We start from the raw sequence: 25,623 nt of genomic DNA on the forward strand, positions 1-25,623 counted from the left end.
GGATTCATGATTACTAATGTTAATTTTGGAGAGAAAAAAATTCAAAAATGAACTATAACTTTTGAAAAAACTTTCCAAAATTAACTTATGATTTTGAGGCGCCCCTGCATTGACTCTAAGGACCCCCTGTTGAAGATCCCTGCCATAGGTGGTTTGTCACAGCTCCAGCACTGTAATGGACTGATGCAGATGTTGATCACGAGCTGTGGTTGATTACAAACTAAAATATTATGGACAGAAAAGTATCATACTCCAGCTTCCGAGCAGCTCCTCTTACAGCGGTGCAAACACAGTGGATCACCTTCACTCATTGGTTTCATGGGTGTAACTTATCAAGGCATGACAGCCTATCACTTACATTGTCAGTAGAGTGTAACACATTAGTGCAATGGCTAGTGTTGCAATGTCGCATTGGTGGCATCAAACAGCAGAGAGCTATTAAATATCAGATTCATCTTCACAGATACCTCACATTGTGAAGATTAGCATTTTATAAAGACGTAATAACATTCTGTGGCCTGATCAAGTTTGTCTGCTATGCCACACAATTCTAGATTATGTGATATATATTCTTGCAAGTTAAATAATTTCTAAAATGAACCAACATCAGGAGGAAGGTTATGAAGTTTATTAGAAATATCAACCCGGATTGGAATCATACAAAAGCAGCACTGAATCCATGTCTGAATGATGTTCAACACTACAGATCTAAGTCATTTACAGGGTAACCCCACACACACACATCGAGTCCCTCTCTTTCCCAAAAGATTTCAGACTCAATTCTCCAGAACCAGAGTTGGTGATTTTTGATCCAATAAACAAATGTATGCAGACAAATAATAAACCTAAATCTACGTGTGTAACTATGTATTGTGTGTGCCAATCTTCTTTCACAACAGTCCCAGTTTGTATTCCACCATCATGTGTGGCTCGCCCATCATTTCACTCTGGGTTGGATCTGCAGGGTAACAGGACACAAACACAGCGTGGTGGTGGTTAGAGCTCCTATTCAGACAGTTGTGTGAATGGTTTTGTAAAAAGGTGAAGGGATGAGGCTCTCACCGTTGAGGATGTCCTCAAAGCCGATGGACTCGTCGTTGCCTCGCAGCGTGTCCAGAGCCAGGTTTGAACTCTGTAAGAATGGCAGACGCTGGATCTGGGAGGAGGAGGGACAGACAGACATCAAGATTTATGGAGAGAGAAGAAGGACTTAAAAACAAACACTGAACAGGGAGAGGAGCCAAAGGAAGAGGGCTATCAGAACTGGGGAGGTGGATTACTGGGACATGAAAGTTGTGTGTGAATTTACACGGGGTGTGTGTGTGTGTGTGTGTGTGTGTGTGTGTGTGTGTGAGAAGGTACACTGTGTGTGTGTGTGTGTGTGTGTGTGCGTGCGTTACCTGTCTAGCTGCCCTGTACTCCATCTGCAGCTTGAGTGGAGCATGAAGACCCTGGATGTTTCTGAGAGTGGAGAAATTCATCTTGTCCTGGTTCGGCTGGAACTGCACACCACAGAAACACAGTCAAATGTTTAGCAGCCCCCCGGGACAACAGAGTCCCGTAGAATTTCCACCATTAAACCTTCACTTGTTCCTACTGCTACTGCTCTGCGTGTAACAAATAAAACAGGGCCATCGGTTGTGTAGTTAAGAGTAAAGACATTTTAACTTAACATGAATGTACAGGTAATTTGGTTTTATTGTTAAAAACACAAAAAAAAGGGAAGATTCAATAACAATAATAACAATAACAGTTTACATATATTGTAATGGTGCAAAGATGTGTATGACAGACATTTCCACAGAGTAGAAGAGGCACAGGTGTGATTAATAACATTAACTAGGACTACATAATTAGGCGAGGTTGGCGTGGCACACTGCGGCCGCCTTGATCTCGTGAGGTTATCGTTGCCCACGTGTGCATGACGTCAAGGCGGACACAAATCTAACCATCATGCATTGGGCTGCCATCGCCGGTGATTGATTCTGCGCAGGCCTGGCTCATCTCAAACGGGCCTAGTGTTAGCGTAGGAGTTCCACCTGTGCTTAGACCTACTACAACAAGTCAAAAAGTATGCTGTTAAAAAGTCCTCAGTGTGTAGTTGCCGCTTTTAACGACTCTGTACTAGGACTGGGTACTGAATTCAATACTTTTTAGGCACCAACCGAATTGCCTCCTTAATATCGAAAAATGCCACGTCATTCAATAGCAAATGTCAATAACCTAAGGAGTAAATCTCATCAGCGTCAGTGAGCCAATAAGCATTCAGCATGCTTCTACCAATATCTAATAATGCTCGTGATTGGCTGTCTAACGTTACACGTCGTAGAGGCAGGCAGAACAGAGCACGCACAGAGACGGGGCTCACGTAGTAGGAGCTACAAAATAAATAAAAAGATTTGTGTCGTAATGTGTACTGTTGGAATTTATTTTTTGTTAAAATGGATTTTATAAAATTGGTATCGAAAAAATAAAACTATCATTCAGGAACCGGTATCGAAGTCACGGTATTGGTATTGAAATATTTTTGACCGATACCCAGCCCTACTCTGTACACATCTACATAGTCCTATAAAGAAGAGGTCTAATCAAAGTGAATTGGGTAGGAGCTCTTATTTTTCTCTTACAATTTAGATTACTCACATTTTTCTCTGACAGCTCCAGTGGGTGGCTTGGAAGGAGCTCATTCTTTACGCTGGTAAAGCTGTGTAGCAAAAGAAGACATACTATAAGCAGGCGGAAATCTGTATTATGTAACTTGCGTTTCATTTGGTTTCAAGGCTGGGAATATTAAACGTTAACACACAGCAGTCCCTCTTGAGAGAGATAGCTGTCACACAAACGACATCTTTGTCTTCTAACACGTAGACATTTAAGATAATCGATGATCCACACGTCACTATTTTATGCAGAGGTCACTCCCCAGTCAGATATATATAGCAGCTATTAGGAACTTATAAAGTAATACAACTATGTCACAGCCTAACCAAAAATACATTTTTGAAGCTGACAACAACGTGAACACAGATATTATTATCCAGATATGTGATGAGCAGGATATTTAACAGTTGAAAAAAAATTAACTCAGTCCTCTCTGGTTGACTAACTGTAATTGTAATGCTGTTTTTTGAATTATCTCAATCATATCTATGGGCTTTTTGTCCTGCAATTTCTTGTTTTTTTTTTTTATAATTATTTTTTATTATTTCCATCAAGAAGTAATACATAAACCCGCATACTGTGTAATTTCATACGCCAATCAGAGTACAACTCCTACTAGTAACAGTATTTCTCTACTCCACAGGATCTTAAACCACACTCATGCATGCTCATACTTTTACATACCTACCTCCCCAACCATACACTCTCCATGCTTCCACTCATCCACATATAGGCTACCATTTATCCACCTTCCACATATACCGTTCATTCCCACTCATCCACATATATCTTTCACATTTTTGACACACAAACTCAAACACACACCAACACACAAACCCACCCTAATGTTACAACAGACTGGAAATCTAAATGTAGTGGATAACCAGGTACACACCGCCACCAGTGAGGCAACGGTGTAATTGTATGTTTATTAAAAGTATTCATGTCAATTTAGTGTCAAAAACACAACTAACACCGGCATTTTAAACAGAGACATATCTGTCTGTCCGTCCTGTACGAGCATGGTAGGGGAATGTAATAGCTATTATGCATATAACGTTAGCTAGGGGACACCAGATTAGTTTTATTTGTGGCAGTTGTCTCACCCGCTACGCAGAGAGTCCTGCACTCCATAAGCTCCCTGTGGACATAAGCCTGCCACAGGTACACTGTCTTTCAGCTGAGAGCGGAGTCCTCGAGTATTCTGTAACAAACAAACAGACGATACACATTCACCGTTTACAATTGGTAATATTTAGTTTGTCATACCTCAGTTACAAACACCGAAATCTAAAACCATATTTAGCCAGGTTCAGGAGCCTCATAGCTAAGCGCTAACTAGCATTAGCTCGAGTGACTAATCAAATTCACAACTACTGGATTTCAGAGGACACAAAGACAGAAGACAAAGGTGTGAGGAGGTGAAATAAATATGCATATAACTATAAAAAACAATATCATTGTAATTAATACGGTTACGATAGCATAAATTACATAACATAAGATAAGATAAAACAGCAAGCATACCATTGTGATTCCGTTTCTTCCACTTTCTTTTCGATACACTGTATTGCATATCCGGTTGGGTCGCGTTTTCATTACGACACATCCGGTACAAACCGGCGTTAATTTACTTTTACAAAAAAAAACGTTGTATTTTGCATCCTTGCAATTTACGCTGTAGCTGATTTGTTTTTGATCCTCGTGTGACAGTTCCACCAAATTATAACACAACAATAAAAGAAACATTGGTAGATAGCTGTCTTTAAAAATGGTGCACAACCCGCTTTTGGTACAAGGGGGTATAGCTCAGTGGTAGAGCATTTGACTGCAGATCAAGAGGTCCCCGGTTCAAATCCGGGTGCCCCCTCTTTTCAAAAAAGTGATATACACTGTTTTGTCACTGATGATCAGTGACAGTGAACACAACATCGTATAACTATGTTGTACTTATGTAGTCACATTACAAAGCTCTACACATATATATAGATTGTATCAGTATCTTTGGCAGTCGCATTGTTTTAACAGTTTTTGGGTAGAATGTGAGGAAAATAATTCATAATGTAGAAAATAACTGTTAATGGTGATATTACAGGCAAAATGTTCCACTAGCATTACAGAGGTGGACATACACTTAGTTTACTATATGAGTAGAGTAATCCAGTAATCCAATATTAGGCCTATGTCGGATATTCCGGTAGTACCTCTGGCCCAAAATAAAATCCACACAGACACAAGCCTATTAAAGATAGTAGACACATACTGAAGTCTCCAGTGAAATGTATCCATCACATCCTTGTATTTTCTTTTTATTATTCCTGTTCATACACTTCTAACATTCAAAGGTGGGTGTCACAAAAATTGAGCAGAGCTCATGATCACTTTGTGGACGGTGACATCTACTAATCTAATAATCTCTGGAAAGTCCATCTTCTATTTTTTCAGGTACTCAGCAGTGGAAGCAGCTCCTCCAGTGTCATCATGGTGTAGGATCCATCCACAAGACACAATATATTGAGTAACATGACATAATTAACATGACATAATTAACATGACGAGGAATCACAAAACATACAATGACAAAAGAGAGTGTGTTGTTGAGTGTTGTGTAGGGTGTGTGGGTGTGTGTGTGTGTGTGTGCGTGTGCGTGTGTGTGTACAAAAGGGGGGAGAGGTTTAAAAGATAAAGAAAGAAAGAGAGAGGGCAAAAATATAAGAATTTTTTTTTTTTGGCAGGGGCGGTTAATCATAACCTCTGGTCTGACCGTTTTTTATTTTGTTCCATCTTTTATCTGCATTCCCCCCCCCCCCCCCCTTGTTTTCTTTCCAAACTTTGTTAGCAGATTTTGTTTATGTTGTTTTATTATGGAGACAGTGATCACCGTCCTCCACCCAGGCCCTGGGGAGGAATCTAGCTAGCTAGTTTTACCTAACTGTCTTCATCAGCCTCAGCAGCCAACCCATGGAGATCTAACCAGGGTGGATATGAATGAACATCTGTCATAGGAGGAGGCCAAGAGAAAAAGAGACAAAGGACAAAGGGAGAGAAAGAAAAAAAACGGAATAAAATGAGAGCAGATCAGTGGCAAACAAAACCATGGTCAGCAGTAAGTTCTGCAGTAGGTGAGATATACACTGATGGAAATACAGCCTGGGTAGTCCTAAACTTAAACAGCAGATGGCATTGCAGCATATACTATAAAGCAGGGGTCTTCAACGTTTTTTAAGCCAAGGATCCCTTAACTGAAAGAAAGATGGAGCAGGGACCCCCTACTACATACTGTATGTTTTATAAAATAAAGTTGCATATTAACTACAATAGCTACAATAGCTACAATAACGTGTAGGGCAGCCTAAAGCCTTTTTTTGCATATAATATTAAACTATTCAGATTAATAATTGTTGGCATGTTTTAATGCTAAACATACATGTGGCACACATCTGTGGATGGCCTTAGTGACTACCTTGACTATAGGCCAGTAAGCAGTGGGGATTTATATTTGCTAATAATATGTTGGATTCATGTAAAGACTTTTACAAGTTTTGAAAAAACTTTCAAAAATTAACAATAATTTTGAGGTCCCTCTGCATTGACTCTGAGGACCCCCTAGGGGTCCCGGACCCCCTGTTGAAGATCCCTGCTCTAAAGCAGCAGCCATCACTACACATGTTCACCTCTGCTTGGCTCAGAGAAGTAACTGCAGGCCAAAGTGCTCCACTCCTGCATATACCTGCACAGGCAGAAGAGACAATTATCTTACAAAATGATGATGATTAAATCATTTATCTATTCAACAGAAAGCATTACAATGTCACAAGGTTCCTACGAGTTGACGGTAAGCTTACTCGTCAAAGTTGAGAGCTTTGGCCCAAGCCAGCAGCTCTTCATCTTCTTTCTCTTCAATGGAGTCCATCACTTCCTGGGCTGAATTCTCCACCAGCGTCTCCATGTGTCCGTGCACCGTTTCAGTCTGCAGACGGCCTTGGTTATACCTGTATGTCATGGAGAGAACACACAAACACTTGTACACAGCACTGCACAGAACTCTGCCTTAGATGTGTATTCTACTTGTTTTGTAATAGAACAAAGGGCATTAAAAGGAAATTAAAATATATGGAAATAAAGTAAAGATAAACAGAAATGTAATCAGAGATTCTGCAGATCACGCATCTTTTCTACCAATAAGAATGATAAAGGTGTCATTTGTCCTGCCCTAACAGGGGCAATGAAGCTAACAGGAGATTCAGGAAGATGTCAATTGATCAGTCTATACACACTCACACATTCCTGGGAGGAGGTCCAATCAGCCAAATTAACTGAAAACAACTGTGTGGGTGTTCAGAGTAACATCACTTTCTGCCCCGTATCCCCTACATGCCCCAAGTATATGCTGTACCGTCTCTGGCTGTTGGCACGGCTCGCATAACCCAGTTGGGTGCTTCCCCAAGATGTATAATGTGCTGTTCAGATTGGTGTATCCCATTCTCATTCTGCCAACCCATTCTACCTGTTCCCTCCTATTCCCTCCCTTGCTTGAACTACTGCTCATTCTGCTTTGTAAAGAATAAAGGTGTCTTTTGTGTCCTGCTCCCATTATTGTTGCCATTGCTGGTTTGTTGTTTCACTAACAATACTTTTTCCCTTCAGATTTAGATAGTTTTCCACATCACCTGACTGCCTCACCCATCGACACGCCTGTTCCCACTTCACTAATCAGCAATTTATCTTTTAGGATGCTTAGCTCTGTGACTGGAATGTTATAATAATGCATAATAGACACAAACTGAGGCTAGCATGTACAGTTATCCTGTAATCACGGCTTGAGGCCATTGTTGCACAGCAAAAGACACATGTATAGAACTCACATCTGCTTCATCCATTCAATTTTCTTCTTCTTCCGGAATTTGTCTATATCCTGTTGCCGCTTCAACCTGGAATAGTGAAAGTCAATTTTCTTCTTAGCACTGATCTCTACGGGCTCACTAATGGGAACCATCTATCAAAGAGAAGAAGCACATAAACACAGACTTCATAACATCTGCTTTTAGTTGCTACCAGTTAAACCTATATCTCACTTTGTTTTTCGTTAAATAAACAGTGTGTGAGAGAGCATTATGTTTCAGCTAGTCTCGCATTGCCAGACCTTCCTCCACAGCGATGCGGAGGAGGGTCTCGCTAATCCACACAGCATTCCGGGACGGGAGAAAAACGTGCTCTGGTTTATTGCCATTTCTTTAAACCAATCACAATTGGCGCGGGACACAGGTACGGTGCCTCTGCAAAATAGCCTTGGCAAGGAACTTGTTTTGGTGGAACGTGTGGACGTAGGGAGGTAAGCTCTGGAATTAAAATGGCTGTTGAATGTGTGATGAGAATTTTATTAAAAGAAAAGATAAATATAATTTGATTGTCGGTTCTAGCTCAGAGGATGTTTCCCGAATCGACCGGAATTTACAAGGTGAGGGACATCCGGCGGAACCTCCGGTGGCACCGGAACAATCCCGTAAATGAAACATCGTCGTTATAGACTATGTTTCAGCAGACAATTTCCTCTGAATTGTTCTTCACCTTGCTACAGTAGAGCCTCCAGTTGTTGTTCTCCATGCGCTGGTACCATCCTGATCTGTCCTCCTGCATGGTCTTGGTCTGTCCGTACACAGACTTCTTAAGGTCCAGCTTGGTGTAGTCCTTCGGGCTGTAGGCACACACATCCGTGATAGGTCGATAGGTGAAGATCTTGTAATAGATGTTGGGAGGAAAGGTAATCTGAAGGCAAAGGTATAAGCAAGATGTTAGCAGGTACGTCTGCATTATCATTCGCATATCTGTCGAGTCATTTACCACTATTTCCCTCTTTAGCTCTTACCCCTCCGAGTCGAAATCTGACGAACACGCCAGCAGCAGCATCCAGCAACTCTGTCTGCCACAGGAAAAATCAAATCTTAACAATAATTCCATTCGTTGTTTTCATTTTATAGAGAGCATCGTTGCTGTTACCTCCCGAGGATTGACCGTTTTGAGGATCGTTCGTGGATCCTGCCTGTTGCAACTGTTGATTTGGTCTTTGAAATACTTGAAGACCTCTCTGTACTACAGTTTGGGTAATAAAAAGAGTGTTTACTTCATGCCTGTTGACTTTAAATTCCGCATGTACAAGAGTGTGTGTGTGTGTGTGTGTGTGTGTGTGTGTGTGTGTGTGTGTGTGTGTGCGCCCACAGCAGCACCCACCACATATCCTCTCCAGGCCTTCTGAATGATTCTGGCTGCTATCTGCTGCAATTTCTCCTGTAGGGCCTCCTGGGGACCGTCTACCTGTAAGCTGGAGGTAGATTTAGAAATGAGAAGAGAAAAAGGACGAGAAAATGAGAAGGCAGACAGTTGGGTGCAGAAAGATTGAACTTGTGTTACTAAATCTTTAAATATTTCTTTTAAGGAGCCCTGTTTTTATGAAATTACATTACATTTAGGCTACTCAAGTACTGTATTCAAGTCAAGTCTGATGGTATGAACTTGTACTTTCATTTTCTGCTACTACTATACTTCTACTGCACTAGACTTCTAGTCCACTACATTTATTAACATTTATTCATTTATTTTTTAACAGATTAAGATTTTAAATGCAAAACGTGTGATCATTTTGTAAAATACCATCAATTGTTACAGATGAATCTACTCAAAAGTCTATAAAGTAGTTCAAATTAGCTCCACCTGAACTGCTACGAGATTAAAATGCTGCTTACAGTACACACTCTGTTCAAAATTCTGTGAGTTAACCTAGCTAGCTAGCTAGCTAACGCTAAGACGACCCACAACAATTGAAAAGCAACTTAAAACACAGGCTAACTTACACTGCATTTGATTACCTAGCTAGCTACATGATTTGATATAGCAAACGTTAGATTTAACAGTTTACCCTGACTTAAAAACATTGTTATGTTGCACACACACCAAAATATACAACAAGAAAACATTAATATTACCCCATGACTTCCTCTGTAATAAAGTGTCTAACTTAAAAGCTGCCTCTTAACGCGGGTTGACACATTATTTCATTGGGTAACCTAGCAACATAGTGATTACAATAAAGAATACGTTTTCCGGAATGTACTTTCAAAACAAAAGTTATTGTCAATGGCGGTCAAGGTAATCAAATACCTGTACATTCCTGAGTCCAAACACAAAACAAAACAAAAGAACACAGGTAACTCACTTTTTTAATATTTGTATAAATGCTTTTTTTTTTTTGTCAAGACAACTTCACTGTCTGAAATGTCCAAAAGAATGTATGCTTTTATTTTGAAGCCAGGGTCATCTGCCATCAGGTAGTGGATTTAAACATTACACACTAAAATCACAAACCACTGCCAAACAACAGCATTAATTGTATAGAGTGATCATTTGATCAAAAAAACAATTGATTTGTCAGTGTCTGAGAGGAAAATAACCAGACCTGATTGATATTCAGTGCAGGTCAAGGTGAACAAAAAGACATTTTAACCCGTTGGCAGTTATGGAGCTTTTTAACTGTTGCTTTTCTTTGGCTTTCCATGACTCACACATTACATATTACTTTGAGCGACCTAATGTGTGCACCACACATGCCAAATCAGTAAGGCTCTTTTAAAATCTGTAATGAGTAGCTAGACCCTCTGCCCCCAACCCACTCTCTCAGTTAGTCTGTAGTGTAGACAGTGTTATGCAGTGTCATCCCCAGGCTGTGTGTGATCTCTCTCTCTGGTTATTTAAGCATATGCAGCAAATCAGACCTGTGGATGATGTGGTTTAAGTGGCTTTACATGTCTGTAGTAACAAAGGTACTCTGACAGAGAGTAAAGAAACACTCAATAGCATGTTGATGTGCATGCACAGACATATCTAAAGCCTAAACACACACGGACCTCAATCATGCACTCTGTGATTTTCACAATTAGTATAACTTTTTACGGCAGTAAAATTGATATTTACAATCATTTAAGAGGCTGGTTGCAAAAAAAAAAGAAAAAACATCTCAAAGGGCAACCCATTCCAGATTTGCACTGTTTCCTGGCAATATAAAGTCTGGTGCTTCATGTTTTCAGTGGATTAAATGTTGTAAAGGCTAGTCAGTAATTTGTCACAAACCCAAGTGAATCAACCCAATTACAACTGAATCCAGTGACAAACACAAATTAAAGATTCAGTTTCAATTTCTGCCTCCTCAGCTGTGACAGTTTCAGACTAAACATTTAAATCAAATGGAAAGTGAATTCACTCCCTTTGTATTTATGAGATGCTGGATATTGAAATGTACATGTTTGTGGTTCACAGATAACGCGGGCGGTTGCCCTATTTGCTCTCCAAACAACGTGTGCTCATAATTCAGAACCAAAACGGTTGCTGTATGAATTGTTAAATAGACAGATGTCCATTATGCAAATATCCACAGAATGCATTTCCTCACCAAAGCCTGCGGGCATGTAACAAAACTAAATCCACACTTCCTCAAAACAGAAGTATTCCTCTTTTTTCAGTCTGTTTATTTTCTCCATGGGGAATGATCTGTCATCTTGACTCCTACAAGGACAGATGTTCACCTGCATGGCTCCCAGACTTCCAGCACATAGAAGAAAATAGTTTATGCATTCATACTTTTCAAAATATAACTTTTGGATATAAGTTAATAACAACATTTTGATTTCTGAATTATGTTTTTCTTGAGTGCCTGGGTTTTACTGACAATGTCAGTATGACACAGCTCTGCTAATTTGTTGATGGCTTAGTATTTGAACTAGTTTGGAGTTGGTTGCCAAGAACAACAGCAAGCCACATTACAGACATACTGAAAGAGTTCAAGGATGCAAGTCATAGGGACCTGATGAAAAAAAAGAGTTTTTTAACTTCACGGAGAAGAAAGAGGGAGAGTTGATAATAATTGTGTGATCTGCAGAAACTGAATCCAATATTGTATTCAATTTAGCGTCTCACTGGTCTCTATGGAGTAGTGTGTAGCAGAATACAAATTTGTATGTGTGGAATAAAAAGAATATAGATTCTGATTGATTTACAGATGTCACTGTCTTGTGTATCATCATGCTGCCCTTTCCCTGTCACTGGCACACCCACTGATGAGAAGACAGGAAGACAAACTGTATGTGCTGTGTCCTGGAATATAAGATACAAGGACACAATTCATATTCATAGCTGAAAATACCATTATCATGAACGTCCCCTTTTTCGTATCAACTCTGCATATTATCTAGGTGTGCCAAATTTAGACAGCCTACATGTCACTGAATGATTTCTCTCCTACTCACTCTTCATCAGCCACGCACAGTAGCTGTGTTATTTCCTCCGTTGACTTCTGACTGTTAGGATTTTATTTCTGTAATGGTGTGAATGGCTTTTACCTCAGTGCCCATTATAGACGACAGTTATGTTGATGGTCTGTCATCAAATGGAGACGCTTTGTCTTTCCAGACCCTCATTAAACACACCAGCAGCCACTTTATGGAGTTCACACGGTCAAGGGGGAATTGCATTCTTTCACAGATATCCCAACATTTACGTCACAACCTTAGCTTCAACAGTCCAACCTCAGAGCATTCCTCAGGGCAGTTTGTTCCTACTGCAGGGCAACTTGTTCCTTTCGCCAAAAAGGGCCAAGACTAGTGTATGGCTGCAGCCTGGAGACCTCCCGTCTTATGCCATTCGTCTCTTAAACACTAGGGGGCAGTATAAGACTAATGCACGTGTTTCAAAGGTGTAAAGACAGCTGGGAAAATAACAGTTACAATAAGCTTGTAAATTATTTAGATTGCAAAATATTGGTTCTTACTCATACAGTGTGTTTGGATAATAAAACATAATGCACCCATTCACTCTGGCAGTATGCATGCATCCAACTATTTTCTATCCAGGTGTGGGTTGTGGCACTGACATGTGCTATAGCCTAAACAAGATTGTTCCGGGGTATGATCATTCATTCTTAGCTCACCATAACATAACATGCATATCTGGCTTAAAATTCAAAAACGGACTTTTCCAAAAGCATGAATGCTTTTAAGATCATCTATCAGACGTGGGGAATACAACAGCATTGCTGCATTTATCTGGCTGGAGTGAACAAAGAAGTGTTAATGAATAAGGGACGTCAGTGCAAAGAGAGCTTATTAGAATTACAACAAATATTATTACATAGATCCGTGATTCCCAACCAGGGCCCAGGGAAGCACGTGGAAGGATTGTGCAGTAGCTCTTCTTATTTAAAACCATATAATATGATTTGGTATTCATATATATACACACATTTGTATTTAGGAGGAAAATAACCACACAAATGGGATAACAAATGTGTGCAGATCTTGAGTATATTTATCATCAGAATACCAGAATTGAGGGTTTAAGGATAGAAGATGTATGCTGTGCTGTACGGATGGTAAAGCTACTTGAAACAAATGTATTGTTTGTGATTTTGACATACTACCAGCTACAATAGGCTGACTGCACAGGACACGCCTCCCACTAACCCCTAAGTCAGCTGTAACACCAAATGAAAATTACTGAGCAGAGCGGTCCAAACTCCCTCAAAGTAATAGATAAATCGTAGAAGCATCCCACTTCTGAAAAAAAGGTAACATTATGAATTCACGCTTTAGCAAACCTTGAGCAAAAGAGAAATATTGTACATAACAGTCAGCTTAAAAACCCATTCAAGTAAACCCATCTGGACCATAGTGGATGGTGGTGAGAGCTCATCTGATAGAACTGTGGGCTTACGGTTGGGAACCACTGGAACAGATTATCAGAGCAAATTAATAAATAGACTGAAATATCATCAACTAAATGAAAAAAAGACTTATCCTGAGTGGCTGCAGGACTAATGATCTTTACCCCTAATGCACTTATGCAGACAACAAATGGATAGAACATATGCGAGTAGACAGAGCAGCCAGGTGGCTTCCATCATGATTAAACTGGCCGTTTTAAATTTGACTAGTACCCTCCAAAATCACAGATTGTAACTCCTCGCCGATACTAGCACTGTGTAAACACAGTGGAGGACCATGACTCAGTGCTCCACGCAGCGTGGTGATGTATCCTAGCGTAGACAGTGTGAGTAGTTCTTGTGCTGTTTCATCAGGGCTAAAGTGTGAATCATGACCCTTTATAGGGCATATACAGGAAATATACAGTAGCTATAGGTACACACAGGCAAATACATTCATCACACAGACATGAGATGCCTTCAGCACATTGCCTCCAACACCAACTAAAAGTCCAAACAAGATCATGGAGGCTGGCAGGTTTATTTATTATCAAATTGTTCCCCGAGCAATGTCTGATGAACTCTGACTTACATACCAGCCAGTAGGAGCAGTTACACTCCTTCTCAATTCTACAGATGAATGCAGATTCAAATCTTTTTTCAGTTCTAGCTTGTCACATGAAATGCTTAATTACTATAATAATAATAATAATAATAATAATAATAATAATAACAATAATAATAATAATAATTTGTCCTGAAGCAAGAGCCCCATGCATGATGAAGATGATCAAATCTGCCAGGAACTGTTGCCAAAAGGCTTTTGAGGGATGAACATAGCTATTTTTTTTAATTTTATATGCATGCAATGTCAAGAGTGAAATTTCAGCGAAGCAGAAGTTCAGGTAAAGGTATTTTCTTTAAGAAGAATGGTTTATAATGTGACTCATGTTTTCCAATATCAAATATAGTTTTGCCTTCTCCTTTTGATCTTGAGTTCTACCACATTCTTTACAGAAAAGAAAATTACAATTTCAGAAAATATAAGAATGTACAAATAAGTATATGTGCTCACAAAGGCAGGAAGGAGAAGATTGATCTGGAGTTGATTGATTTTTATTGATTCAGCGACTGATCGAGACTTCTGTAACAAAGCTTATGAGTGGTAGAAAAATTGCTTTTGTACTGTGTGTTGAACACAATCAATCATTTCCAACCTCCGATAAGTCAGCTTGAAAAAGAAATACGTTTCTATTTAACGCCATCATTAAATGAACCAAAAAGGCACACACTTTGGGTTTGCTGGGAAGTCCTCCAGTGGCAGACTGTACATCAAAATGACAAGAAATAGATAAGATGCTACTGTACCGACCTTAAAGAAGTAGCAGGGATACAGAGAATAATGCAATTCACTTCATCAGAGCACTTCAGCGCTTACACACTTAAATCAATATGTGGGACAAAAGACCAAGCTTCCTCCAATAAAACTAATAATAGACTCAGAAGGGCAGAGGCGGAGGTCATACAGTTAGATCAGTGTGCTCATAGTTTGTCCTTTCATTCTCCTTCTTCCTCACCAGCTTTACTGTTTGCTCTTTTTATCTTGTGTTTCCTTTTTATCTTTACTCTCCAGCACTGTCTGCTCATTTTCTCTTTTTCCTTGCGTCCTCTTTCTTTGTGTCTTTATCGTCCTAACTTCTTCATCATCTGAGAGTGACAGCACCATGTGCCGTCTATGGTTTGAGGCTACAACCAGCTTCCATTAATGACACTGTTCTTATCTCTCTTCACTCTGCTCGTTTTATTTTTATGTCTCACTTCATCTCAGATTAAATGGACTAACTGAACGCTAATTTGCCTTTTTGCAGCCCAGCTAAAAGCCTGCCAATCTTTACCTACTGTATCTACACTTCTTCTATATGTCTGTTTGCTCTCTGTCTCACTGTTATTTGTCTTCTTTGCGCGTTATCCAGCTCGCCCTCTGTCTGCCTTTTTCCCCTCTCTCTGTCTCTCTCTGAACCATCTAACGGGACTTTCATATCAGCTGTCCCTTTGCTGAAGGGAAAATATGCTGCTCTTCAAAGAGATAGTTGTGCTCATCATCCTCTGATACTTGTGAAAAGTGCTGAAAGCAAGCAGCAAGGTGGTTGAAGCCAACTAAAAATTCTCAATAAAAGATAAAATGCTGTACTCAACATGACTTCAGTAGTTACATCAATTTGGATCGTCCAACAAGGCAGGCCTGCTTGGTTCTTTCAGTGAATGATTTTAAGATTTACAAATAATATGTTAACAACATATACTCTTTAACTGGGACGTTTTGGGACCTACGGGAGTACTGTGGATGAAGTACGACGATACACTGGTAAAAGCAAATTATGTTTAACCATTTATCCACCTAATTTAAATAGCTCAGGTTACTGTATTGAATACACACATACCACCGCTGCTGCGTCCAGAGCTTTTTTTCTTATCCCAGAATGTATCTGTGGTGTAGCCAGACCTAACTCCACAGCACAGTTGAGATAGGTCTGGCAATGCAAGACTAAGCTATTTCTAACATAGCACCATCTTAATTCAATTGAAAACTATTTTAGTTTTTTACTGGTAACAGGTAGATCTTACAGCTGTCTTATTATGCCTACCAGAACAATGCCCAATACTTGGAACAAGTATACTCAAACACCCCTACTAGGTTATGATAGTATATGGCTGAAGGTGCTCAGATTTACAGTATTGTAAAGTTACTGGTATGATATCAAGTTATGTTTATTCACCGGCCAATATAGTGAATGTACAGATGTTAGCTAGCTAAAGAAAGTGGAAAATTTCACCCTAATGAAGGTTCATTTCAGTTCAATTTTGTGCGGACGCATGCAGGAATTAATCCCTTTCTTTTGCTTGATTGCATTGTCCTACTAAATCCATGGGAGCTGTAGTTGTTACATAAATGCACAGAATTTTTTAAATCTTGGTTACAGTGTTAAGGAGCTAAAACGACAGACACGAGCTGTCATGTCTCAGCTTTTTGAGAAGCATTTACACAATATCATCCACTGTCAGCCAGAAGCTATAGGAACAGAAGCTTATCTGAAAGTGGCACAATGTTGGCTCTCTCCTATTGCTCTTTCTCTCTCTGCTTTCATTGCTGTCTTCTTTAAATGAATATTAAACGTAGCCTATATAGATGTAATCACAGCTGGCAAAACTATTTAATGAAGCTTGCAATCATGCTGGAAGGTGCTTGTGTGTGTGTGTGTGTGTGTGTGTGTGTGTGTGTGTGTGTTGTGTGTTGTGTGTTGTGTGTTGTGTGTGTATGTGGTGTGTGTGTGTGTGTGTGTGTGTGTGTGTGTGTGTGTGTGTGTACAATAGGGTGTGTGTTACATGTTTCTCAGGTGGAGATTTACACAGTCACTGCTGCCTTTTTGTCTTGTTATTATAATTCATTTAAGCAGAAGCCCAACAGGAATCAAAGCTTCATTAGGCAAAGCCGTCCTGTATTCCACCAGAATGTAATTGAACTTAAACAAATATCTCTAAAGGGTCTTTGTTTCCGCTTCCTTTAAGAGTTACTGACAACTCATTATATTTTTTTAGGATGACTTACTGATGGTATGGGTCTTTTGGCTGTTAAATAAATGTGGCCAGCGACGTGTAAAGTGTTATAACATTAGATCGTGTATGAAAATATACAGCCAAAATAGCAGCTACAGTATATGTTGAGGTGAACGGAGTTATTTGGATTTATTTGAAATGGGACTGTTTCATATTTTTTATTTAGAGTGAAAATTGGTTGTTTCATCACTGTGAACAAGCAGGGGAATTGGAGGCATTTGGTATCAACAGTGTTTAGTATGGTTTGCACCATCCATTCTTTCCACCACACTTAGCAAAAGAGAATAGAAGGTTAAGGCTGAAGGGTGGAAATGGTTTCCTTCAGGGCCAGCACAACAGAACCCAATCTGAGCTTGAAAATAAATATTAACAGTGTGCTTCTTCAATGCTCACTGAGAAGAAATTCTTCTTTCCTTTGCTTCTCTCAATAAAACATAACCAGCTGTCAAACAACACTTCCAAGGCTGGAAGGGATTTATTGGCTTGCTCTAGAGCACTGGAGCTTTGCAACCTGGATCATGGGAAGGAAAAGGCAGTGCCTTGATTTCACTGGACCACTAGTCTATATCCACGACCTTCCATTGTTATGATTGATCCATTGCCACCGGAAATTCCGCCGTTGTCCTTCTTTTCGACCGGTTGTTTGTTTATTTACGCTTTCTTTGTGTTGGCATTTCAAACTCCGGTGGATTTATGAGGACTATGGTTTACTGCTCCTCAGATCTCTGCAGCTAGCTAGACTATCTGTCTAATCTGAGTTTTCTGTTGCACGACTAAAACAACTTTTGAACGTACACATGTTGCACCAAAACAAGTTCCTCCCCGAGTCTATTAGCGCCGCCTAAGACGATTGTGATTGGTTTATAGAAATGCCAATAAACCAGAGCACGTTTTTTTTCCCTTCCCGGAATGCTGTGTGGACTAGCCAGACCCTCCTCCGCAGTGCTGTGGAGGAAGGTCTGGCAAAGCGAGACTACTGGGCCACCAATGCCACTGAAAGGCTTCTGTCAAAACAGCCTCTCAGCTTTATCAGTGTAAAACAGCAAGAGTGTATCACACACAATTAACATATTTCTCCCATAAAAGTGAAAGCCTCCTAAACAGAACTGTGCTTGTGGAGGCAACAAATGGAACAGAAAAGCTTTTTTCCAAAAGTGTGACATGTTTGCAAATTAGCTTATTGTCTATAAATGGATTTTTTAAATTGAATTTGCAGTAGGTGGTGAATGCTTATAAAAAAAGTGAATTCCTGCAGAATCTCAATCTGTATGCACCCCCGGTGAATGTTCATCCCATGAACATTCCCATGCTATGTTCATCCATAATTAAGAACACAATGAAGTCATGGGCTTTACATGAAACAAAAGATGTTCTGTGACACATAGGGGTTAACAAAGTCAGAAAGCAACACCTACAAAAAGTAACCAATGCTGACATTCACATTTAAAGGTCCCATATTGTAAAAAGTGAAATTTCCATATATTCTTTTTATTAAAAAGAAGGTCTAAGTGCTGTATAAATACTGTGAAAGTATAAAAACACTTAATCCATGGACAATGCACACAGTTGCAATAAACTGTGCCTTTAAACGAGCCGTCAGTACTGACGTAAAGTTGTAGCGTCACAGATATACTTTTAATAGGTAGACAGTGCCATTACAGTCATCTCCTGGCTGCAATGACAGTGCAGAGATTCAGAGAGCGCAGATGCGGAAAACCCGGAAACACTGACCAATCAGAGCGGGCTGGGTTTTTTTCGTAAAAGAGACAGGTGCTAAAACGGAGCATTTCAGACAGAGGGTTAACAGGTATATTCAGACAGACAATATGAGTTTTTTGAACATCAAAGAATGTTAACATGTTCTAGAAACAAATAAAAAAAGGTATGAACTGGAAAATGAGCATATGTTCTCTTTAACTTACAGCTCTGCCAATGTACAGTCTCACAGATCTACTAGCATGGCTGTAGACTTAATCTTGTTTTTAACTGTAGAACATAGTGCACATTGTGTGCGTGTGTGTGTGTGTGTGTGTGTGTGTGTGTGTGTGTGTGTGTGTGTGTGTGTGTGTGTGTGTGTGGGTGCGTGTCGAGAAAGAGAACAGGTGCTTCCTCCTTTTGCAGATTTTCTCGACGGACCTTTCCCCTTAAGAAAATTACTTAATGTACCGATATCAATAGCACACACACACACACACACACACACACACACACACACACACACACACACACACACACACACACACACACAGTGCGTGGCACTATCTTTGTGGGGACCCGTGATTGACATAATGCATTCTCTAGCCCCTTACCCTAACCTAAACCATCACAACTAAATGCCTAACCTTAACCCTTACCCTCACCCTAACCATAACCTAATTCTATCCCTAGTCCTAAAACCAAGTCTTAACCCTCAAACAGCCCTTTAAAGTTGTGGGGTCCAGCATTTTGGCCCCACAAGTATACTGTATTCCCGGTTTTTGGACCCCCACGAATATAGTTAAACAAGAACACACACACACACACACACACACACACACACACACACACACACACACACACACAGATATTATTTTTCTTATTATTTTTAGCTGCTTGAGTCATGGCTTCCCCCATTGTTCAAGATTAACACACTCGTTCAAAGCTGTTTAAGAGAGGTTTGATAAAGCCTGTAAAAGCAGAAATAGCCTTGTTGTTATTTCTACATATTTTGTGCTATTTTAACATGGCCTTAACTGGGACCGAAAACAATGTTTTCTTCCCCTTTGTGACCATTGTAAACGTTTGAATAGAGATCTGATTGTATCGCATTTTCCCACTGTGCTAATTGCAGAATCAGTGCAAATGGTAACATAAGCAGGCGTCTCAGGGTGTTCAGGACAAACAGAAATTATTTTTTTTATCAAATGCAATCACCAAAACAAAAAACATTTTGTCTGTTTTAGTTTTGGACTAATGAAATGAAATGAATATCATTAGAATAGCTATAATGAATAGAATTGAGAACAGAAAAATATACAAAGGGTGCAGATTATTACTCTATGAAGTGAAGAATCTGAAGCTGGACCGGAGTGACATCAACATTCAGCTCCTCTCTCAGCGATCACTCTTGACACAGATACAGTAGTTTCCACAGGATAGGTGACTCGTGCAGGCACGTGCAAGACAACCCAGTTAATCTATTTCCAGTCTGTCCAGAACTTCCCAAATAGCTCCTCCAGCCAGCACAGAGAGGTTTGCTCTACTCTAGATGAAGGCAGGAAGACAGGTTGAGCTGCACGAGGCTAATATTAAAAGGAAACAGGAACACATCTGAGTATAGCTCCAGGTGCTGCTGGCATGTAAATGGTTATACAGTCTGTAGTCTAACTTTACTCTTTACAAAGTTCACAGACTGAGTCATATCCTGTATATGAAAGAAGAGGAAACATTTTAATTGGTTGCAGGTAATGTATCACCTCTATAGCACCAGTAGGAATTGTAAACAACTTCAATGGCTCGATAATGAATGTAAATAAATGAAATGGAAACATGCTTTGAATATTTCATGTTCAAGAGAAATTGTCATTTGTAACCACGTTTTAAGGGGCTTAAAGGACAAGACATATTCACTAGTATGCCAAAATGTTCACGCTCGATTTGTTTTCAATAGCATTGATTTGGAGTGCTGCTCCAGACGACTGATGCAAGTAAGTGCTATATTCGCTTTCCTTTTAGCTCTGTTTTTCTTTACAACAAATCCTTGTCATGTTGATACTGATGACGACAATGCTCTTCTTGTTGCATAAGTGAGTCCACTTCTACGTAAATGCTATTCAATCCACTCCTAATGACTGTTTAGCCTCATTAAATTGGGGCAGGAATAATAGGAAACTCACAACACTGACTAAATGAAATGGCTTTTCTCAGAACTTTAGAAAGAGCCCAAAGCTACCTGGTGCCTTTTTCATCCTCACAGATTTCAGAATATAATATAGTTAATTTAAGCTGTTTATCAACAGAGAGTCAAAAGATTAATTCTTCATACATTCTCCGAGGTAAATGTGTAATGCTTCAGTCCTTAAATTGAGTGCATATAAGAATGAAGCTTGAAGTTGCACATACAATCAGGCTGGGAAGGTTCTTAATGCATTGGTTGTGTTTAAAAAGATTTAATGGAGAATCCTTAGCAATGCTTTCTTTCCCTGCATCTTTATTCCATTTACTGGGAGTGTTGCACTTGCTGAATTTATTCTGCTCATGCATGGATTAATATAATTATTGTAATTTATGATTTACTTGTACAATCATTAAATACAGTTACAACCAATGTCATTGCATTACTTTATGAGTTGTAGAATCTGTACATAATTATATGCTGTGTGTGTTACTAACCACACCATATCCCTCTAATATCTGTCAGACATTTCACTCAAAAACACAAATGTCAACGTCATGGTGGCCATTCAGGAACATTCAGGGCATCCCTAAAGTAATAAGGATTCAGCCTCTGGTAACCATCAATATATGTACCAAATTTAATTACAATCCATCCAAGAGTTGTTCAGATGCTGATAATTTCATCCCTAGAGCCATGTCGCTAGCATGGCTAGAAATGCCTGTAGTAATGACAAAATAACAGAAATACAAAACATGTTCAAAGTGATTCATTGCTTTGAACTGTATTGTAGTCATAACAGGCACTGAAATCCTGCTGGGAATACAATAAGGACACTCAAACTAGGTTTTAACTGCTAATTAGTTCCTGATATGTGTGTGTCTACATCTGCTTGCTCTAACTGCTCTTTTCTCTCTCTGCCCTCTGTTTTTTCTTTGTTGTTTGAACATGTTGTAAGTTACCAGGTGGGAATGGGGGCCAGAATCATCCAAGCATCCCTGCTTATTATTGGCAGCATGGTTTATCCTTTTGTCTCTAGTATACATCATATCTAGTATCTTGAATCATTGAGGCAACTTAAATTATCAATTGAAAGACTTTATTTTTGATAAGCTTTATTTCCGGAAATATAAAAGATCTGCCTCCCAAAATGGGTGCAGTTAGTCAGTGCCACGTTACATTTGCTACTTATTCATACTACATGTGGTATTATGTTACATAATGTATATAGTCTCAGTAGTATTCAGTTGCCACCATGGCTTATGTTACCATCACAATGTAATTACAGGGCTGTGAGGTCAATACAGGCTAATGTGGATATTACAGGATGTCGTTTAAACAAATTAACTGAACAGAAAAGAGATTATGAGACGATATTATACTATTTATCTTACTAAGTCTCTTCAATGTATTGCCATGCTCAAGTCAATGTGGTTTATTTTACATTTAGGGATATTTATTTGCTGTTGGCAGAGGCAGATGAGCGGATTGATGCATACATCTCTAGCAGCTCTCACACACTTCCTTGAAATCAAACAGTGCACTGCACAAAAGAAATGTCACTCTCGTGTTTTAGAAACTCTATATACCAAGGGGTGCAATAAACATACAATGCTTTCTGCCACTGATCCACAGGAGGGAGAATGACCCAGGTCCTGTCACACTTGACCATTGCAGACTGTAGATTATATGACCTTATCAAATTCTCTATGCAACCAAGCCCTCTGGAGATCACTTCCCTTAGGTCTCCCACATCTTTATGCCAAAATGAATCCTATATCGGCTTTTTTTTTATTTAAACTGTCTGCAGAAAGGTGTTATCCCCAGCCCAGAGTCATAGCACCAAAGTCTACCATCTATATGATACAGAGCCTAATAAATGTAAGCTTTGTATAGACATATTACTTGAATTGGGGTAGAATGTGCCTGACTATGTGAACGATTAAAGGGCAGAGAGACTAGTTGCGTGTTGGTGTTTTTGCTTGGGTCACAGACTACCTGACATAACCTGTGTTGGGTATGCAATTTCCAAATGGCACAGGTTAAAGGCTCGTACTAGCCAGTGCAAATGCAGAAATACTTACTGAGATACAACAGATTGTGAAGCAAAATAAATAGTAATAGTAAAAAGTATTTCTGACAGCTAGAGGGCAAAAAATAGGGCTACAAATATTCCAAAATAAACTAGCCCATCGTGGTGACAACACCTTCATGATCTTCTTGTATTTTCTGTGCAAAAGTTCAGTCATACCAAAATAACGACAAAATGTATTCAATCGCAACAAATGTAACCACCTTAATCTTTTTCACTGAATTCAGCTTTAGTGGACTTTGACACATACATTAACACCCTAGCCTTCACCAACAGCAAGCCATGTTAACAGTGCTTACCACTGAGGGAGCGGAGAGCTAGAGAGCTTTATGGAAGCTTACTGTCTTAGCTGTGTTGCACCTTTTATTCAGGCTAACCCTCAACTGTTGGAGTATAAACTGCTAAATACAAGAGGCATAGTTTGCAGATAGTTAGGCTAACTAGCTCAAGGAGCTTTTTTACTCTCATGCCTGCCAGTATACATACATCTACTATCATTTCAGACCCTGAATTTCCCTCCTCATCCAGCCCCTTTGGACTTATTTGCACCTACTACTTCCTGTTTTGGCTATCGACCAGGTAAACTTACTTTTACCTGTTCTGTCTGTGAGTTCTTCTTTTGAGTCCACACCACTTTGTGAGACACATTACATAATCTGCAAATGAACTCACAGCTAAACCCCCTCCCTTCTCTCCATCCTTGTCTCCAAAGTATGGCAAGTCTTGAAGCACCCACATTTGGGCTATGAATTGACTGTCTTTGCCCAAAACTCATTTGGCAAACTGTACAATATCTGCAGTGTGTCATCTGCAGCGTGTCAGCTCGGCTTTGTCACAGAGAGGGAGAAATCTTTATCCGGAGAGCAGATCCATAATCACCGCTGCAATTATATCCAAAGCCATTTAAGGGGACACCTTCATGGAGGAACAACATTGAAACATTTTGTTATACAAAAATGTTTGTTTTTATGGAGCTTTAGGAGTCATTAAGTTGCCCTTGGCAATATGTTTACGCATACATACCTCTGGAGTTATAAGGGCCTTGTTATAAGAAGGTGTATCTGTGAATAATCTGCCTCCTTTTGACATCTTGTTCCAGGGTGTTCACTTAGAACAACATGTTGAAAGGAATCACTGGATTTGGAGCTAAAATAGCCAAGATTTCTAATTTAGTTAGAAATCAAATGGTTAATCAAAATTTTTGAAAATTGGAAATGACAAGGGACTGCAGTCCAGACAGCAGGGAACTGGCTGTCATCACTCATAACCACGAAGAGAGGAAACTATTGACATACTGAGTCAATGGAGAAAAACTACAGCTGGAAAGATGGGATGAAAAACAAGTACTGACAGGACTTTCCTGTTTCCTAAAATACAAACATCTAATATTACAGATAACTTCTGTATATTAAGTAAGTACAGTATGAATAAAATCCAAAAAATAATTTGCTTCAGCTTTAGGCCACATTCAGACTGCCTGCCGACGGTCTGGCAAAAACGCAGGTCTTTCCATTCATTTTGAAGTGGGTAGGGCGTTTAGGCCGCGGCGAGGGTTGCCGCAGGAGGGACATTCAAAGTAATGCAGCGGGACTGCGGTGAAAAGTTGAGACCGACTCAACATTTTGGAGAATCGCAACCCAACATCATGCTGCGGTGGCCAATCATGTAACCGGCGATCAGATCTTGTACAGTAAACAGGAACCATCACTGCCTTTATCGTTGCCACACAAAAGCTTTAAAACACTATGAGAGTATAAAACGGAACTCAAGCACTGAACTGCCTGGGAGTTTGTGTAATAGCTGAATGTTTACTGCAACAATAAAGCACTATGTCTCGCTCGTCTCTTTTCTTTCTCTCTCTCCTGTGAAATAAAGATGGGGTTAAGAATACAATAGAACTTCACACAAATGTGCCGTTTAATTGACACTCCTCCTGCTGCACCACCCTGCGGATTTTTTTAGTGTGCATGGCCCATTACTCTCTAGAGGCTACGCTGCAATCATCATGTCTTGCAGCTGTTGGGCTTTAGACAGCAGTACTAAGAGTGAGGAGTTGTAATTTATCTGTCAGCCATGCTATGCTGAGCCTGGAAGCTACTGTGTATCATCTGTCACAACATGTACAGGTGGCTTTTACAGGCTGACACTCACCCATGTTGTACACCCATCTTGTGTCAACATTTTATTATGCATTTCACCATTTCAAAAAAAAGGTAACACAACAATGGTCCCTGGGGTAACAATGGAGGATATATGCAGGATTATTTTATGGTGAGGGAGTTTTATTAATACTGTATTGCTGCTTCTGGACATGTTATTATGATTGCATGCACTGAAGTTCTGACTAAGCTTCATAATATATCTACGTTTCAACAATAACATTCATGCATTGGGAATTTTTCTATTGGAGGATGATAAACGGCAGCCAAACGGGCAGCTTAACATTAAAGTTTACATACGTTTCCCCGAAACTGCTGATCCAGCTCTTTTATTTATTTATTAATTAAAGTTTTACATATATTAGAAACGCAAGTGAAGTCATAACCTCTACCCTACCCCTCCTCTAGTACCTATACTGACCTTTCTGTCATGGAGCTGTTCAGACAAGGACCCAAATGCAGAGTGAGGTGAGGAGAC

The 25,623-nt window shown here is 39.7% G+C and overlaps 2 protein-coding genes and 1 non-coding gene across 3 annotated transcripts in view; 1 reads left to right on the plus strand and 2 right to left on the minus strand.

Moving 5' to 3' along the window:
* Positions 1–613: 613 nt before the first annotated feature.
* On the minus strand, positions 614–4,298 carry pomp (proteasome maturation protein). Its single transcript, XM_078281009.1, has 6 exons — positions 4,189–4,298; positions 3,768–3,865; positions 2,644–2,704; positions 1,401–1,502; positions 1,063–1,156; positions 614–958 (listed from the first exon to the last, which is right to left on the minus strand). The coding sequence occupies exons 1-6, from the start codon at positions 4,258–4,260 to the stop codon at positions 891–893; spliced, it is 495 nt and encodes a 164-aa protein (XP_078137135.1). The 5' UTR covers positions 4,261–4,298; the 3' UTR covers positions 614–890.
* A 161-nt stretch (positions 4,299–4,459) lies between these two features.
* trnac-gca (transfer RNA cysteine (anticodon GCA)) lies at positions 4,460–4,531 on the plus strand. The gene has a single exon. It is a non-coding gene; the product is annotated as a tRNA-Cys (tRNA).
* Positions 4,532–5,519: 988 nt separating this feature from the next.
* The window catches only part of c22h11orf65 (chromosome 22 C11orf65 homolog), a 60,750-nt gene continuing 40,646 nt past the window's right edge, over positions 5,520–25,623 (minus strand). Inside the window, exons 3-10 of the mRNA XM_078281259.1 lie at positions 8,890–8,973; positions 8,659–8,751; positions 8,528–8,581; positions 8,230–8,427; positions 7,527–7,657; positions 6,507–6,653; positions 6,336–6,391; positions 5,520–5,657 (exon numbers count right to left, since the gene is read on the minus strand). Coding sequence (XP_078137385.1) covers positions 5,590–5,657; positions 6,336–6,391; positions 6,507–6,653; positions 7,527–7,657; positions 8,230–8,427; positions 8,528–8,581; positions 8,659–8,751; positions 8,890–8,973 — 831 coding nt within the window. The 3' untranslated portion in view covers positions 5,520–5,589. The remainder of the gene's footprint in view (positions 5,658–6,335; positions 6,392–6,506; positions 6,654–7,526; positions 7,658–8,229; positions 8,428–8,527; positions 8,582–8,658; positions 8,752–8,889; positions 8,974–25,623) is intronic.

Source organism: Sander vitreus, chromosome 22 (genome assembly GCF_031162955.1).
Source record: "Sander vitreus isolate 19-12246 chromosome 22, sanVit1, whole genome shotgun sequence".
Classification (NCBI taxonomy): Eukaryota; Metazoa; Chordata; class Actinopteri; order Perciformes; family Percidae; genus Sander; species Sander vitreus.

Bases quoted from the DNA above. Each gene is read 5' to 3' on its own strand.
- pomp (XM_078281009.1), bottom strand. From the start codon at position 4,260: ATGAAAACGCGACCCAACCGGATATGCAATACAGTGTATCGAAAAGAA. The intron at 1,503-2,643 runs GTGAGTAATCTA...TGTGGTGTGCAG, and splicing joins TGGAGCTGTCAGAGAAAAAT to TTCCAGCCGAACCAGGACAA. The intron at 1,157-1,400 runs GTAACGCACGCA...TCCTCCTCCCAG, and splicing joins AGTACAGGGCAGCTAGACAG to ATCCAGCGTCTGCCATTCTT.